General features: G+C 35.1%; 1 protein-coding gene across 1 annotated transcript; it reads right to left on the bottom strand.

Annotated features, from left to right (window-relative positions):
* Window positions 1-6,707: 6,707 nt before the first annotated feature.
* Window positions 6,708-9,382, bottom strand: LOC111893080 (serine/threonine-protein kinase-like protein CCR1). Its single transcript, XM_023889156.3, has one exon. The coding sequence runs from the start codon at window positions 9,157-9,159 to the stop codon at window positions 6,886-6,888; it is 2,274 nt and encodes a 757-aa protein (XP_023744924.1). The 5' UTR covers window positions 9,160-9,382; the 3' UTR covers window positions 6,708-6,885.
* Between the last annotated feature and the right edge of the window lie 8,216 nt (window positions 9,383-17,598).

Here is a 17,598-nt window from a genome sequence, read left to right as displayed (position 1 = left end):
CTACAACAGATACATCCTTCAGAGTGGGTATCAGTTTCCAATCCTTATTGTGTTCAAACTCATTAAGCTCTTCCTGCATTTCTTACACCCAATCAGAATGATCAAGAGCAATCTTAACATTTTTAGGCTCAATTTTAGAGATAAACGAATTGAACATGCAATACTCCACTTTAGAGAATAATGCAGTCTGCTTAGCTTTTTTATTATGCTCTCGTAAGAACTCCTAAAGATGTTTCTCCGATTACTTGAGTTTTGGGATGATCTCCGGTCTATTTGGTTAGTGGTGGGTAGTTTGGATCATAAGATGGATCCAGTTTAGCATTTACATCTTCAAATTCCGACTGAGCATCCGAATCATCATTTGTATTCACATTCTCCCCCTCGAATGATGGATTTGGCTCTTCATCCGGAATAGGATTCTCCCCCTGGATTGGAATTTCATGGTTTACCTTAGGAGTGAAATCCTCCCACTGAATAGGTGTACTCAGTGTGGAGGTTGAAGAAGAACCCTCCCCCTGAAATGGTGTATTCGGTGGCTCTTTTTCTAGATCCTTCGCAACATCATCAATGATTTTCTGTAACTCATCTACCTAATTATCAACTACTTTTGATTCCGAAGAGATTGACTTTGCAGGATCATCAAATAGGTTCATGAACTCCTCGTAGAGATTGGAAAGAGGAATCGTCATCGGATTCGTTGTGGGAAAAATCTCCTCTGATTGAGAGTCAGTCTTCTGATACTTCTTTAAATAATTTTCATCAAAAGTGACACAGTAGGTTTCTTCAATCCTTCTGGATTTCTTGTTGAGAACCCGGTCTGCCTTCGAAGTCAGAGAATAGCCTAGGAAGATTCCCTCATCAGCCATCACATCGAATTTGTTCCTTTGCTCTTTAGAATTGAAAATGAAGCACGTGGAACCAAATACATGAAAGAACTTGAAATTAGGTTTTCGATTATTCAAAATTTCATTGGGAGTATCGAGAATCGTTTATTGAGAAGAGATCGATTTTGGGTGAAACAGGCTGTTCTAATAGCCCCAGCCCAGAAGTAAAGTGGCAGATTCGCAAATGATAGCATGGTTCTCACAGCTTCGCACATAGATCTGTTTCATCTTTCAAAGACCTTGTTCTATTAAGGAGTGTAAGGAGCCGAAAAGTTGTGAGATACTCCTATTCCGTTAGAAATTCTTCAAATGCTTGGTTTTTGAACTCCGAACCATTGTCACTGCGAATGTTACGAACCAACTTTCGTAGTTAAAGCTCGATGTGCTTTATAAAGTCCTTGAGCTTAGGAGTGGCTTCTGATTTATGTTTAAGAAAATATACCGAGGTAAATCTGGAAAAATCATCACCAATTACGAAAATATATTTGTTACCACCAATGCTTTCGATAGCTGAAGGACCACAAAGATTTATATGCAGTTGTTCAAGTGGCTCGATCACTATGGTGTTCACTATTGTTGGATGACTCTTCCTACTCTGGTTTCCTAATTCGCAGGCGACACAAAGATGTTCCTTCTTAAACTTCAGGAGTGGAAGTCCTCGCACATGATCACCAAGTACGAGTTCATTGATGTCTTTGAAATTGAGATGCGAGAGCCTTCGGTACCAGAGCCAACTATCATCCGAAGATGCTTTGTAAGAAGGTAGATGGCAGGCTTTCCTTTGATAGGGTTCAAATTTAATGGATACATCTCGCCTTTTCGCTTGGACTTTAGAAGCACCGTTTTAGGTCTCATTTTCGATAATTTCAAATCCTTCATCATCGAACGACACTTTCAACCCGATACCTACAATCAATTGAGAAACACTAATTAGGTTGTGTTGCAGGCCTTCCACAATTGCTACATTTCAAATGGAAAATTCCCCATTCGTAATCATTCCATATCCTTTGATTTCACCGAGGGATTTGCTTCCGAATTTGACTCTCCCTCCTTCCTTCAGCAATTTGAACTCTCTTAACTCTTCTTTCCATCTCGTCATGTGACGTGAGAAGCAACTATCAATATACCATTTGGATTCAAACTGCTTGTCATGAATCACTTACAAAAATCAAAGAGATTTAGGAACCCAAAGTTGTTTGGGTCCGTGTGAGGTTTTCATAGAAACATGAAATGTTATTGCTTCATCAACCAAGTAAGATCACTTAATCAAAGTGGAATTTTCTCTCTTGGTTATTTTAAAAACAACGATCTTGTCATCTTTAGGATTCCTTTGAAAAGAGGTTTTTCTTTGCTTATCTTTGATTTGTTGCTTGGCAACCTTTTTCTAAATCTTCTTTTCTTCCTTTTTCAAGTTTGATTCGGAGTTTTTGAAAGGAACTTTTGACTCCAAAATATCCTTTCCTTTGGCGTTTATATCTTTTGATATTTTGGCAGATTAGGAAACATCAGATTTTTGAGAGAAATTAGGCTTTGTTTGCTTAAACGGTTTCGTGGGTTTTTGAAAAACTTTTGTTTTTGAAATATGTGGAGAAGTAGACTAAGGTTTTGAAAAACTTTTATGATTCAGATTTGAAGAGACTTTCACACTCAGATTTGCTGATCTTTCTTGATAAACAAAGTTAGGATTTCTGGATCTCTATAAATGCTTTCTTTCTTTTAGACTTTTAGTATATCTAGCATTTCGTTGACTTTTCTGACCCGCTAATTGCTTAGCAAACTTATGATAACTAGCCCTAGGTTTTGACTTTATAACATGTGTTTTAGCCTATTCTGACGACTTATCAATTGGAACATTTTTTATTCCACTCAGACTTCCTTTCTCGTAGCTTGAGTTGACCTTATTCAAAGGTTCTGCCACATATCTTCCCTTTGTTTTCCAAGAGGTCATTTTCAGAAAGACCTTTGGTTTCGGATGCATTGTCAATGGGGGCAAACCAAAGATATTTGCCGCACCCATCATCGCTGTCTTCTTCTACGAGGGACGATAGTTCTCTATCTTGATTTTTGTTAGGTCCGGAAGTTGCAAAAACTTGGTTCGTAACAGTTTGAACCTTTGGGAAAATAGTTGCATTTTCTTTTAATACTTTTATACCATTTCCAGAAATGAGAACATACTCAACTGAATTTTCAGAAATCAAAATTTCCGCTGTTTCAGATTCACTTTTTATAAATTCTTAATAATCAACCTCATCCTCCACATAAATCTCACTCATGTCACTATCATTATCAAATTCAGATACATTTTCAATGTTAAGTGTATTTTCTAAACTCAATTTAGTGCATAATGAATCAAATATCTGTACAGTATCAGATTCAACTTCTGAAGGCCATAACTTCTGCATCCCAACTCCGTTTTCAGTGATCCTTATATCCACAGAAAGGTATTGAGGAGCTCCTCAACCCTATCTAACTATTTTGACTTAAAACTCCTCGAACTAAAATCCTTAATTCATGAAAGGACAAAACCATCACTTTTACCATTATACCATTGGGCTCCAAAGCATAAACCGAACTCTTGGATCACAAAATCTACATTACCCTCATCCAAATGGGTCTAAACCTCTCTTTCCCCAAAGTCCGAAGCTTATGATAATTGATCTTCGGGTCATGACCCCAAATTATGAAACGACTCGAAACAAGGTGTAACATAAACAATTATAACAATTCAACATATTCAAATCAAAACAAAAAATAAAAACGATTCTGTGAACAGTTGAAGCGTGATGCATCCAGAGAAAGGTGCTTCACGTCCACAAAGGAACACAATGTTCTAGATGGACACTCTTTGCTTCATAGGTAAGGTTTTAAATCGATCGAAAGCACGTCACACACTGAAAGACGAGTCACGCCTCATCAGGCAGAAACAATTTTTGTAAAATTTTAAAACCCTAATTAGTTTTTTAGTTTGTAAAAAGGTTTAAACTTTTAATACAATTAAAGTGAACTGATCTAATGCAAACATAATTAACACAAATATATGGGAATCTCATGTGTAAATACGTGAACAAGTTCACTCTAATACCATTCTTGGGTTATGAAGATCTTTGGCCCAAAGACTAACACAACGAAAGCAATCATTAAAACAATAACTCATAACTTAAAAGACAAATCTCTTGTTCAACCAACCAATGCAACAAATAAATCAACTAAAAAGAGGGAAAATGTATACATATGTTTGTAGCCTATGGTTTCTTCTTTCTCACTAGTTGATCGGATGGAATAGAACCCAAAGATGGATTCCTTTGATGTGATCTCTCCCAAAGAAGTCAAGACAACAACTTGACACTTCTAGAATGAGCCACCAACAAAACCCTAGAACAATTAGGGTTATGTTCTTGAGGCGTAACGTGACAATCCAGGGGCACAAAACACTCTTCGATGTTGTTCAAGGTTTAGAGAGAAAAAAGGAGAGATTTCTGATTTTCTTAGGGTTTATTAACTTGGAATGATGTAAATTGATGTGCAGAATCCGACTAATGACCCCTCTATTTATAGGGGAGGATTATAAGACCTTATTAGATAATAACCCTATTATCTAGTAATTTCTATAAAACAACGTATATAAAAAAGATTTGACTTTTAAATCTTTATACTTAAACCTTTTATAATCTACAAGTTTCTTTTAATTAATTATACACTTAACTAATTAACAAACTAGAACTCTATAATTCTCTTGTGTCATTAATTATTTATTTATGTCCTTATGAGTAACCCCAAAAAACCCTACTATTAATAATAATATTACAAACTGTCACTATTTACAACAAAAAAATTACATTCTTTTGTTATTTTGTAATAAACTTCAATATTACACTATTTTTTCTATTGTTTTCATCAAACTCATTACTAGTGAATTAAAGGTAATAACAATAATACTTCCAATTTTGTTACTTTATTCTTGTCACTTTAAAGTGAGTTTGATAAAAAATAATGTTACAATGGAAATGACTTTAAAAGGTAATAGCAATAATACTTCTATATTTTTGTCACTTTTTATCCTTTTCTACCGATACACACATAAATCAAAGAGTTTCATTAATTTTCATAATAACCATTTATAAAAATTTATTTTTACAAAAAAAAAAAAAAAAAAAAAAATAGTCACAAAACCCACCGAAATCATGGCTCATTGAAAAAGCTTCAAATACCATGACAATGAAGAGCAACTCACAATCACTTTCTAACTCTGAACTTCCTTCACTCTTTTTCCCTTTAGTCAATAGAACATGCCGAAGACAAACTCTCCTCGTACTAGTTACACCTTGTGGTGTAGATACTCTTTCTTTTGTCTTTGGCAACACAACACTATTAGAGCCATGAGGCATATAATATGTTTAAAAGAATATGGGTAAACCCAAAGGATAATGAGACCAATCTTTCTTATGCCAAATTACTAAACTACCCCTCCAACTTAATCAATACGAAATCCTTACACTTCCTTGGTCATAATCAAAATCAAACATCCAAACATTTACTTAAATTATTTAACTAACACTACCTTATCTAGATGAACTAATAACGCTAATAGTAATAATATGTCACTTAGAAATATATCCTACCAAAATAATACAACTACTTAGATGTCACCAAATGTTATTATCAACAAATGGCCCTTTCATCATCTCATTAATTTCATGGAAGTTTAGCGTGCGTTTGGATATGAAAAATTGTTTTCACTTTTTAAGAAAATGTTTTCAGAAAAATATAATTGGGTTCTCATTTTCGGTTTTAAATGAAAATTTTAGAAAACGCGTTTGGTTGAAACTGAGGGAGTTTTCATTTTCCATCTTAGAAATTTGGAAAACTGTAAAAATTACTTTTCTAATTTACATATAATTTGGAAAACTGAAAATTTTCATTTTCTTGGAAAATTTTGGAAAACTGAACGAACCAAACGTGTTTTCAAAATTTTTATTTTTCTTGGAAAATTTTCCTAGAAAACTGAAAAATTTTCACAATCAAACTTGTAGAAAACTGTTTTCATTTTCTATGAAAATGTTTTCAGAAAATAGTGTTGAGTTTTCATTTTCAATTTTCAATGAAAACACGTTTGGTTGGAACGGGTGGACTTTTCATTTTCCATTTGGAAAACTTTGAAAAACTATAAAAATCACTTTTCTAATTTACATACAATTTGGAAAACTGAAAATTTTCATTTTCTTAGAAAACTTTAGGAAACTGAACGAACCAAACGCGTTTTCAAAATTTTGGTTTTTCTTGAAAAATTTTCCTAGAAAAGCACCCTTAGCATCTTTAATAAGAACATGTCATTAAATCATATTATATAATTACTTAAAACCCAATACGATATAACTATTTATCTTAATCAACTTTTCTATCTTAACATAAAAAGGATCCAAGTGTTAAAACAATCATGTATTTTATAGCCCATATTGTAGACCTAAAATGAAAAAGTTCCACCATTACACGCCATTTTATAAATTATCTTTCGATTGTTAGTTGCAAAAACTTAGTGGCTGATGTTTGCAATACGCAACAAACAAGTCATGAATTTGGAATGTCGTGTATTGACATGTCTACCCTCCTCTTCTCACTAGCCATAATTTAGTGCTATTACGTACAACAGGAATCATGATTCCACTCTAAAAGGTTCATTGTCTAAATAATCGTGGAATCGGATTCCCATCAATCTACACTTTACCCTTCAATAAGACAACTTCTATTCCTTTTTTCTAAAACTCATATCCCCTTTTCTTTCCCCCTTCCTTTATAGATTCTATCAGATTCAAATACCAAAAACTCTTTGTAAAAAATCACAAAACCCAATCTTTATTAATATCTGAAAATATGGTGAGTGTTTATAAATTATAATTAACAACAGCTCAGAACAAATATACAGTTGCAGAAAGAGCAGCAAGAAAGTAAAACTCACCAAGAATCTGCCCACAAAAAAAAAAAAAAAAATTCAAACTTTTTTCAATCACAAAATCAAACCTTCTCTCACAAGTTGCTCCAAGAACGTTGCGACTTCCGCCATTGATGGTCTCTCACATGGATTCTCCCTCACAGCAACTTCTGCAATTTCTGCAAGCTTCAACAATGGCACGACGACTCGTGGCAACCCGACACACCTGTCGATGATCGCAGCTGCTTTCCCCTGTTTGATCAATGGCACAGCCCATTCGACGATGTTTGAAGGTGAACAGTCTCGATCGTTAGCTTTCCGGCCACTGAGAATCTCAAGCAACACGATTCCGAAGTTGTAAACGTCGTCTCTCATGTCAAGAATCACGTCGCCGTCGTTTCTGAGAAGTCCGAAGTCGGAGATTCGAGCACCCCAATCGGAATCTAGGAGAATGTTGGAACTTTTCACGTCGCGATGAGCTATCGGAGGGTTGATTTCAGTGTGGAGAAATTCGAGACCTTTTGCAGCTTGCATCGCGATTCTTAACCGGAGTGGCCAGTTCAACGGCGAGAAACCGCCGTGAAGATGGTCGTGAAGCGTACCATGTGACATGAGTTCGTAAACCAGTAATCGTTCTCCCATTTCTGAACAATACCCTAATAAGTTTACGACATTGCTGTGACGAACGCTGCAAAGAATCTCGAGCTCCATTTCGAATTCTCGACTGTTTGTGTGGATGATCGTGGCGGCGTTTGCTCGTTTCACCGCCACTTGACGGCCGTCCGGTAACACAGCTCTGTAAACGAACCCGTAGCTGCCTCTGCCTAACTCGTTAAACTCTTTGAATCCGTTTGTCGCGTCTTTGAGTTCTGAAAGTCGGAAAACTTGAGCGAGACCTGGACATGGTGCGACGGAGACCGACGATGGTGTGATATCCGGTGCGTCGGATTCTTTCTCGCCGGAAAATTGTTTCTTTTGTTTACCCTTTTGAGGGAGGAAACGAAGGAGTATACATAAGAGGATTGAAATTAATAAAGATCCGAAAATGGATGAACCGATTATGATTATCAATTTGCGTAATTGATGTAACCGGTGATCTTGATGTTGGTGAGGCTTCAGGTTGCAGATTTCCCAACAGGAACTGTTTTGACAAAGGGAGCATGAAGTGCAGACTCTATCGGCGTTTTGAGTACATGAACTTGAAGGGAAGAAGCCATTTGAGCAGTTGAATCCACATGGAGAACAGATGTTTAAATCTTTTCGAACACATAAGCTCGTTAAATCTGGTTCATGAAGAAGACTCGCATTGAAAGCGAAGTTCCCTGGGCCACAAGATCCAGGAGTGCATAAACCTGGACTGCATAACTGTAATGGAGGATCGATGTTAGATGGAGAAGACGCGTTTGCGAACCAACAATCGAGAACGAGATCATCTTCTCGAATCCCACACATGATTGAATCAGATGAAGCGATCGATAAAAAACCGGAATCTTTTGGGATTGATGTGGAGTTTACTTTCCCCCAACACTCAATCGCGTGATTATCTTCTCTGATTCCACAAAAATGTTGAGCACCGATTGCTAATGAAACAAATGAAGTTCCAATAGGTGGATCAAGAATGGAAGAATTGGAGAAACTTGAATCTCCCCAACATTTGATTTCACCTGATGATTCCAAAACCCCACAAAGCGAGCTTTTTCCAGATGCTAAAGTGAGAAACTTGTCTTGTACATCGGGAACGTTTAAATTTGATGAAGTTGGGCCCCAACATTTGATTCCGCCATCTTTAAGACTACCACAAGTAAACCCTTCACCAGAGACAATCTTTTTAAAAGAAAGCGAGTTGATCTCTTGATTGTAATACAGAGCACTCTGTTTTGAGCTGAAACGATTGTTCGATGTTTCAACGATGTCCCAACAATCAATAGAACCCGAATCACTTTCGGAATAATAAGATCCTCTTATAGCACACACATGATCTCTACCTGAAGAAATGTGTGAGTAGGAACTCGATTGATATACCTGAGGAATAAGATCAGAACTCGAACCCATGGAATCCCAGCAATACGCATACGAGGTGTTCACTAAAATGCCACACATAAATCCAGCACCTCCACTAAGAGCTGCCATGGGTGGAACATCAATAGCGAACACCGAAGAAGTAGAAGAAGATGAACTGGTGTTCTTCCCCCAACAAATAACTTCTTGCTTCCCACTTGCATCAATGGCGCAAAAGAAGTCGTTTTGGCCGAAGACGGCGGAGATAGGCCCCATGGATCCGAAGCCATATGTGAAGGAGAACGATGAGAGAAACAAGAGAAGAGAGAGTGTGTTGTATAGATTATTCATGGGTTTTTAGTGTTTTAGGAAAGGGAGAAAGTTTCATGGAGTTTATGGGAGGTTGAGTAATGGAGATGATTTTGTTGAGAAGAAGATGATTAGATGATGATGATGATGGAGGATAGAACGTGGGTGTTTCCATATTTTATGAATTATAAATAGAGGGTAAATCGTCAAGAATAGTACAAACTTTAGTTACTGTTTGGAGAGTGTGAGATCACATAGATGTAAAAGTGGAGGTCGTGGCTACTTGGTGATGTTTGTCATGTGCAATCTTTTATGCTTTTTTATTTTATTGATTTTAACTCTTTTTTTTTTTTTTTTAATTATTAAAATATGTAACTATCAAAATGAATTAATACCATAAAACATGAATAATACAAAATTTCGGGTTGATTTTTGATTTTAAAGACCTATGTGAAAAATAAAAATTGGCTCTAAAATATATTAGCAACTAAGTATCAGATAGCACGGATTAACAACGGTTAACAATGATTAAATTTTTGGGATTTGTGCAGTCGCACACCTGACACATCCTCAGGGCGGTCATACATACTTTTATGTTACCTTAGACATGAGTATTTGATTAACTGTTACATGGCAACCTTAAAACAGATGTAACATGATTATGTAGTATCGTTTGGTAAAATATTTTGTTGTTTTTATGTTATAAACATAAATATTTTGTTTGAGACAAAAACAATGTATGGATTAAGTTTATCTAAATTTATTTAAAGTAGGGAGGTTATTTTGTAACACTATGAAGTTAAGTCTTTATCAAATATATAAAATACATGTTAATATAAAAACCTTAAAAAATAATATTATAAATTTCTTAGGAACACCATGAAATGGTTGTCATTGTATATAGATGAAGAAAGTACAACTCATGAAGTACGTTAACATATTCGTTTGAGTCTAAATACAGAGACGAAATATCAATTTAGTCAACCATTTTAACTAACTTTATATCAATTAAATATGAAGATATCGGTGATATAATATTTTTACAAATTTTGACCTCTATTAGAAGGAGTGACATTGGACTCTACAGAAACAACGATGAAGATGTGAGAGTGACGTTTTCAAGTTTCAACCTAGTTCTAACTTGATATGGACATGCGAACCAACCACAATCCCCATATCTACTAGGTTTATATTTCATATATATGTAAATTAATAACAAATATATATGTAGGAAAATGTATATATATACTTGTACATAAAACTTCAGATACTACTTGCATGATTAGTTTTTAAGACATGAATATAAGATGTGGATGTCACCTAAATTGCATGTTAATTTTAGCATATAGTTTAAGTAATGCTAAGCAACTTTTATGTGTGGATTGCTCATAGTTATCACCATCTATTTATAACTATTTTGTGATATCATTGATCATATAAAGTTTATTTATTTTAAACTAACTACATGAACATATACTTTTTAAAACACGTACTATGTTAAACTTTTTGATTTTTGTTCCTTGACCCACACATGATATGTGGCAGCAGAATGGAGGAGGCCTACATCTGATCCCTCTCCATGAGGAGTCTTCCCTTCAAAGAGGATGTAGTCTACAGTATCTTTCACATCCTTAATCATATGTTTCATCTTTTGGATACATCCGCTTCTACTCTCGGGCGAGTCCGACCCATGTGTTGCAGGAGTACGTCCTCCCCGTCGACTTCAATATATATATGGAAACTTCACCATTTTGGTATTTTATTGCTATAAGGAAACTTAGCCTAGGGGTTGTTGTTTTTTTGTAATAAAATTGATGGCTCTCCTCCATTCTTTGTATTCTAAATTTAGTGAGATCCAACTTTGAGAGAATGCTCCATATATTACTTTTAGTGTTTGAGATTTTTTATTTGAAGTGTTTATTGATTTGTTGTTTTTTTAATACTAATAAGACGTGTTAAGTGTTTGGATAAAATTTTTGATAAACGCAGATTGACATATCTAAAGAGTTTTTAATAAGTTACTTCTCCCTTGTTTGTTTTAGTTTAATACTTATTTAAACATTTTCGATTATGTTATTTTCTTATTATACATATAAAACAATTTGCCAAACACCAAAAAATAACTTATCAACTTATTAAGTTTTGGTACCTGATAAACTAATTTTAACATTTTTTTTTTTAAATTTTGATTTTGACACCAAATAAACTAATAAAACTTTTTAGTTTTTACTAAAAACCATAAGTTGTTTTAAATTAGCAATCTCAAACACCTCCTCGATAATGGAGAGAACTATACTTTCCAGAGGATTAGCTTTGTAGGTGCTTAGCTTTGCACGTACCATTGTCTATTTTATTGATTTTATTTTATGTTCTTGACTGAAAATTTAGCAATTCATGTTTTGTTTTACATATTGGTTGTTGGACTTTCACATGAAGATCATGAATGTTCTTAAATAAAATTCTAACAGGTTATATAAAGCTTAGAATTTAGTCATCAAGTTTCACACTACATAAGACAATTTACCAATATCATGTAAGCCTCTATTTAACATAGTTTAGAAATGAATATGGGATGGAACTAGAACCAAATCGGTACCAACCTGAGAACCCTAAATACCGAAATAGGTGAAAAAACGTTATGGAGTATCGAAGGAAACTAATATTAATGATACTATATCGGGAATGGTATCGATATTTGGTACTAACACTGGTATTGAATCCCAAATTTCGTAATTTTAGAATACAGAGTATCGTTATATATGTTTAAATTCGGTATCCGATTTTGGTACATGATCATGATTTGGTACTAACTGCTGATCCCTAGTGTAGTTACATTAAATGTCATGTGTCACATCAAGTTCTCCCATCCTTTTATAAAATGAAACAATGATGAAGATTTTAGTAAGTGGCAATAGGAGATGAATGTCGTCCTTAGAAGTAATTATGTCTATTACTTGAGTTTTCTACGACCTAGAATTAGAAAAACTCGCATCGGAAATTATAGATGTAAAACAAGATAAGATGCAAGAATGTTTTCTCACCTTATTTCAATTAGCAATGGGTAAATATGTAGTTTCCGAGATCAACAATGAGTTGACTGTTAGTGTATCCCACATCGATGCGACATAGTCCTAGAAATGTTTGTATATGTCCCTATATCTTCATTTGGAGAGACAATCTTGGACTCTATATAGATCTTATGTGGTATTAGAGTCGGTGTCAGGCACCTCATAGCTTAACACAACATTGTCTACCTCAATGAACCTTTGTATCTAGGGTTAGAGAAGGATTCCAAAATTTACTCTGTTAATACCTTTATGATTAACAAGAATGTTCGGATTAAGTTACAATTTATTTCATGGTATCAAAGCATTCAGTTAATTCATATTTCATCGACCACCACCTCTAGCGACCTTCTCTAATCGTCATCAGAGGTGTGCCTCTATCTTTTCTAGCCGCTATCAATGGTTATGAATTCTTGCACACCATGTTACACAGTTTTTAAGGAATTAATATGCCAAAATCATGTAATAGCAAAGGAAAAACTAAATACACAAATCCAAAACCATAGCTTCTCGGTTCTTATTATAGTCTTATTTATAATATCTTAAGAAAACTCTGTATCAACCTTGGACATATCAACTCTCTACTTAACAACTTCTTTACACTCCTTATCACATCCCCAAAGCTACTTATTTAAGAATCACAAACTTTTTGTTCTTTTTTTTCTTCATAGACACACCTAAAATTCATATTTCTTGTCCACATCAAAACTATTTTGTTTTTTAAAACCATGCTCACATATGCAGGATCGTGCCAATAAGTGGGGCAGTGTGGGCAATGGCTCAGGATCTCCACATTTCTAGGGACTAATTTTTATGTCTTATTATGTTAGTATAAAAAAGCCCTATTATATTGTGTATATATAGCGACTTAATAGGAAATTGAAAGAAAATAAAGTGAACATAAAATCAACAGAAAAGATCTGTGATTCCCTTTCGTTTTTTTCTTGGTTTCCTTACTTATTTTGATTATGTTCTTATTCTATTTTTAAATAACGTCTATTGGTTTCTTGATTATTTATTTATTTATTTTTCATAAAACCTAAAACAAATCTCTTTTAAGCTCTTTTTTAGGGTGACTACTATTAGTCATCTCTCCCTCTAAATCTTCTTTTATATCATAATCTTTAATTCAACATCCCACTTTCTTGAACAATCCAATATTATTCAAATTTTCGAATTCTTTCACTGTGTCAGCATTTATTCAATCACAGACCAAAGACCCCGAGATTAATTCATCGATTAAAGTTCAAAGTTACTTAAAAAACGTAACATCCATTTTTACTTGTAGAAGTTATAAAATATAATTTTTTTTAATAAAAATAAAAGCAAAAATATATTGTATTTTAGCTGAAATTATCAAGATGAAAGTTGTAGTAGATGTCAATGCGAACGTGTGGATATAAATAATGAAAACAAAGCTCGTATGCGAAAATTAGGATTTTTATAAAAATCTATGGCTTGCACATAAGAAGTCATTGCACAATGCATTTAATGCAGTACCTCTATAACTTCGAGTATGCATGCAAGGCAAGAGAAATCTGACAAGGCAAGGGTCGTTGTACTCGCCTTTATAGGTGTAGTGCATTTTTCAGAATTTCGCCCCTATAAATAGATGGTCACCCCTTCTTCCATTCTTGCACCATTTCACTCTCAAATCTCTCTCCCTCTCGAGATCTCGGTCCCTCGTGATTCGATTTCCTGTTTTGAAATATCGGCACCGAAGCATTGGAAGTTTTGAAATGATACTTATAAGAAAATGAAGAGTTGTAGTTACGCTCGCAGTCGTCCGGATTACATCAATTGAGTAAGTTACACTTATGCTTACCTATAACTGATTATATTCGTAATCATTGTTATGAACCTATAAGTACAAGATTAGTCATTGATTCCAGTTAAAGTAATGATCAATGTACTTATGGAAATGGTGTCTAGATTAGACACGTTGGTCTGGTTGTTGGATTTTAGAATGGATATATGTCGAAATGGTCTTGCCTCCTGACTGTCTTAACTGGCCAACCCTTATTTGACAGTCAATCTGAAATCAGTAGGATTACTGAAGGATCTAAATATTAGCTGGTATGCTCAGATAGTCAGTAACCAATATAGTATTATAAGTTGTTACATGTTGGTTGATTCATCTAAAAACCAACCTATTTAGTTGTTTCAAGACTATTCAGATAAGTTTTCTCAATATATATATATATATATATATATATATATATATATATATATATATATATATATATAATAATAATAATAATAATAATAATAATAATAATAATAATAATATGTATCCTTTGTATGTTAGGATGCTGTTATGTTGTACTATTTTGTTAATTAAGTAGACTAGTTTAGTCATTTCCCTTTTGTGTTAGACCGTTTATTTGTTTGTCTGACATCATATCTGATGGGTTTTAGCCATAAGAACTTTCCTAAGTGCGCATGCAAAACCCTAATGCTCGGATCTAGGCTTTCTAATAAACATGCTTTGAATCCAAGTCTTCTAATGACTAATTAGGCTAAATAACAACATTGAAACAGATCTAGAATCATACCTTTGAGTTCCTTGTTGATCTTGAGGTTTTGGAGCTTCTAGAGTCACAAATGTCACTCCTCTAATGGCTTACAAACACCAATAGCAAGGAAGATGATTTAGGAGAAAGGAGAGGGGAGGAATTCGGCCAGGGTTCTCTTGCTTTTTGGAGATGTGTCGAATTCCCTATGCCATGGGGTCTATTTATACTTGTAGACTCCTTAAGGGTTACAACCTAAACCCTAATTAGATAACTTAGACTTTAAGTTAATCCATATCCTTTCCTTGATAACCCTTTGGACGATTTTGGCTTATCCTAGCCCTAGAAATCGTCCAATCCTATATCAATAAGGATTTACAGTCTAAAGTTTAACTATCAAACAATTGACAGTTTATACCCCTTTATTTAATTAATCTCTTTAAGTCACCAAATTAATTCTAATTAATTATATCACTTATATTAATCAAATAACAAATATATTATTCATTATATTATTCTCATAATATATTAATAATATTTACTCTCTCTCGTAATAAATCATCCTATCAAGTGGCTATGGTGAAGGCAACCCAAAAGGACCATGCACAACCGGGCCAAATACTTGTCTAATATAGTTGCAGCCTTAGACACTATTCCAACAGTCTCCCACTTGGATAAGTCTAGTAACTATATTTACATGTACAATTCGGTTTGCAATCGTAGCTCTCAAAGACGCTGTCAACTCTGATCTAATCAATCTCGTCCTTTAGATAAGGGAACGTACAGTCCTCTGTTAGATATCATGCTGACAATCCTATGGAATGGTTAGTCAAGCATTTAGGTTTCTCGATCTCTGATTTATTTGACATAGAACTTAATCGAACACATCAATTCAATTCTGACCGGGCTCGGCACATAAGTCAAATCAAATCATCGAGCGGCCGAGATATCGCTTTTACCTTCTTAGATAAAAGTTACAGATAAACTTCGACTTATATGCATTTACTTATTCATTAACCAACTATTCACAACAATACGTTTTATAACACCAAGTTACTGATGCGTTTTCGTATTATCAATGTACAATCAATTAACAAATAATAAACCATATATCTAGGTTTTAAGACTATATGATATTATCGTCTTGCGATCATCTTTTATATCGTATTCCATAAGGTGATTCCAGCAAGCGCGGGTTTATTCCAATGCTCAAGACTAGTTCATAAGCACTCATGAACGTTGCAACAATCCTTTGCTATGTCTAACACCATTTAGACATTCTACACACCAATTCATGACAATCTTCATTCATATCTACTCCCAACATATGAACGATTGTGGACCATTTGAACAATTCGATTATTCCTAATAAACTCAATTATTCTGGAAGTCAAAACATGCAAAGTGAAACAATAGCTAAACAATTAACATAAGATAGTAACATTACTCATAAATAAAACTCCTTTAATTAATCATCAAATGTCAATTACATTTATCTATTACACGTTTCTAATACTATCTAATCTATGCTAATATCATCTTTCAGCCCAATACTCCTAGCATGCTGCAAGTGCTTAACCCTACTCAGTCCCTTCGTAAGCGGATCTGCTGGGTTATCTTCTGATGATATCCTCTTCACTACGAGTTGTCCTTCTTCTACGCGATGTCTAATGAAGTGATACTTTCTGTCGATATGTCTTGATCTACCATGATCCCTCGGTTCCTTGGTCAAGGCAACCGCGCCTTCGTTATCACAGAAAATCTCCATTGGCTCCTTTATGGCAGGTACAACTCCAAGATCACCGATGAAGTTCTTTAGCCATATTGCCTCCTTCGACGCTTCGCTCGCTGCAATGTACTCTGATTCGCACGTTGAATCAGCTACGGTTTCCTGCTTGGAACTCTTCCATGTCACTACTCCTCCATTTAGGGTAAAGACCCAGCCCGACTGCGAACGGTAGTTGTCCCTGTCGGTCTGAAAGCTGGCGTCACTATACCCTCGCACCTTCAAGTCATCACTCCCTCCGAGGACTAAGAACCATTCCTTCGTCCTCCGAAGGTACTTAAGGATGTTTTTCACCGCAATCCAATGTGCTTTGCCAGGATTCCCTTGATATCTGCTAACCATGCTCAAAGCGAAGGCTACATCAGGGCGAGTACAAGTCATAGCGTACATGATTGAGCCAACTGCGGAAGCGTATGGTACTCGGCTCATTTCCGCTATCTCAGCTTCGGTACTCGGACTTTGAGTCTTACTCAATTTGGCATTACTTTGTATCGGTAGTTCTCCCTTCTTTGAGTTATCCATACTAAAACATTTTAGTACTTTCTCTAAGTAAGTATTCTGACTGAGTCCAATTAGTCTCTTACTTCTTTCTCTTACTATCCTTATTCCCAAAATGTAAGAAGCCTCTCCGAGGTCCTTCATAGCGAAGCACTTCCCGAGCCAGGACTTAAGCTCCTGTAGAGTCGGGATGTCGTTTCCTATGAGTAATATGTCATCGACATATAGAACGAGGAAGCTTACTATACTCCCACTGGCTTTGACATATACACAAGATTCGTCTTCGCTTCGTACAAATCCAAACTCTTTGACTTTCTCATCGAAGTAAAGATTCCATCTGCGAGACGCCTGCTTAAGTCCATAAATGGACTTCTCAAGCTTACACACTCTATCCGGATGCTTCGGATCTACAAACCCCTCTGGCTGAGCCATGTAAACATCCTCAGCCAACTTTTCGTTAAGGAAAGCGGTCTTGACATCCATTTGCCAAATCTCATAATCATGAAATGCGGCAATTGCTAGCATCACTCTAATAGATTTAATCTTCGCAACTGGTGAGAAGGTCTCATCATAGTCAACTCCGGAAGTTTGAGTAAAGCCCTTCGCGACCAATCGTGCT

Source organism: Lactuca sativa, chromosome 6 (assembly GCF_002870075.4).
Source record: "Lactuca sativa cultivar Salinas chromosome 6, Lsat_Salinas_v11, whole genome shotgun sequence".
In the NCBI taxonomy this organism is placed as follows: domain Eukaryota; kingdom Viridiplantae; phylum Streptophyta; class Magnoliopsida; order Asterales; family Asteraceae; genus Lactuca; species Lactuca sativa.
This window is presented reverse-complemented; position numbering and strand designations above follow the sequence as displayed.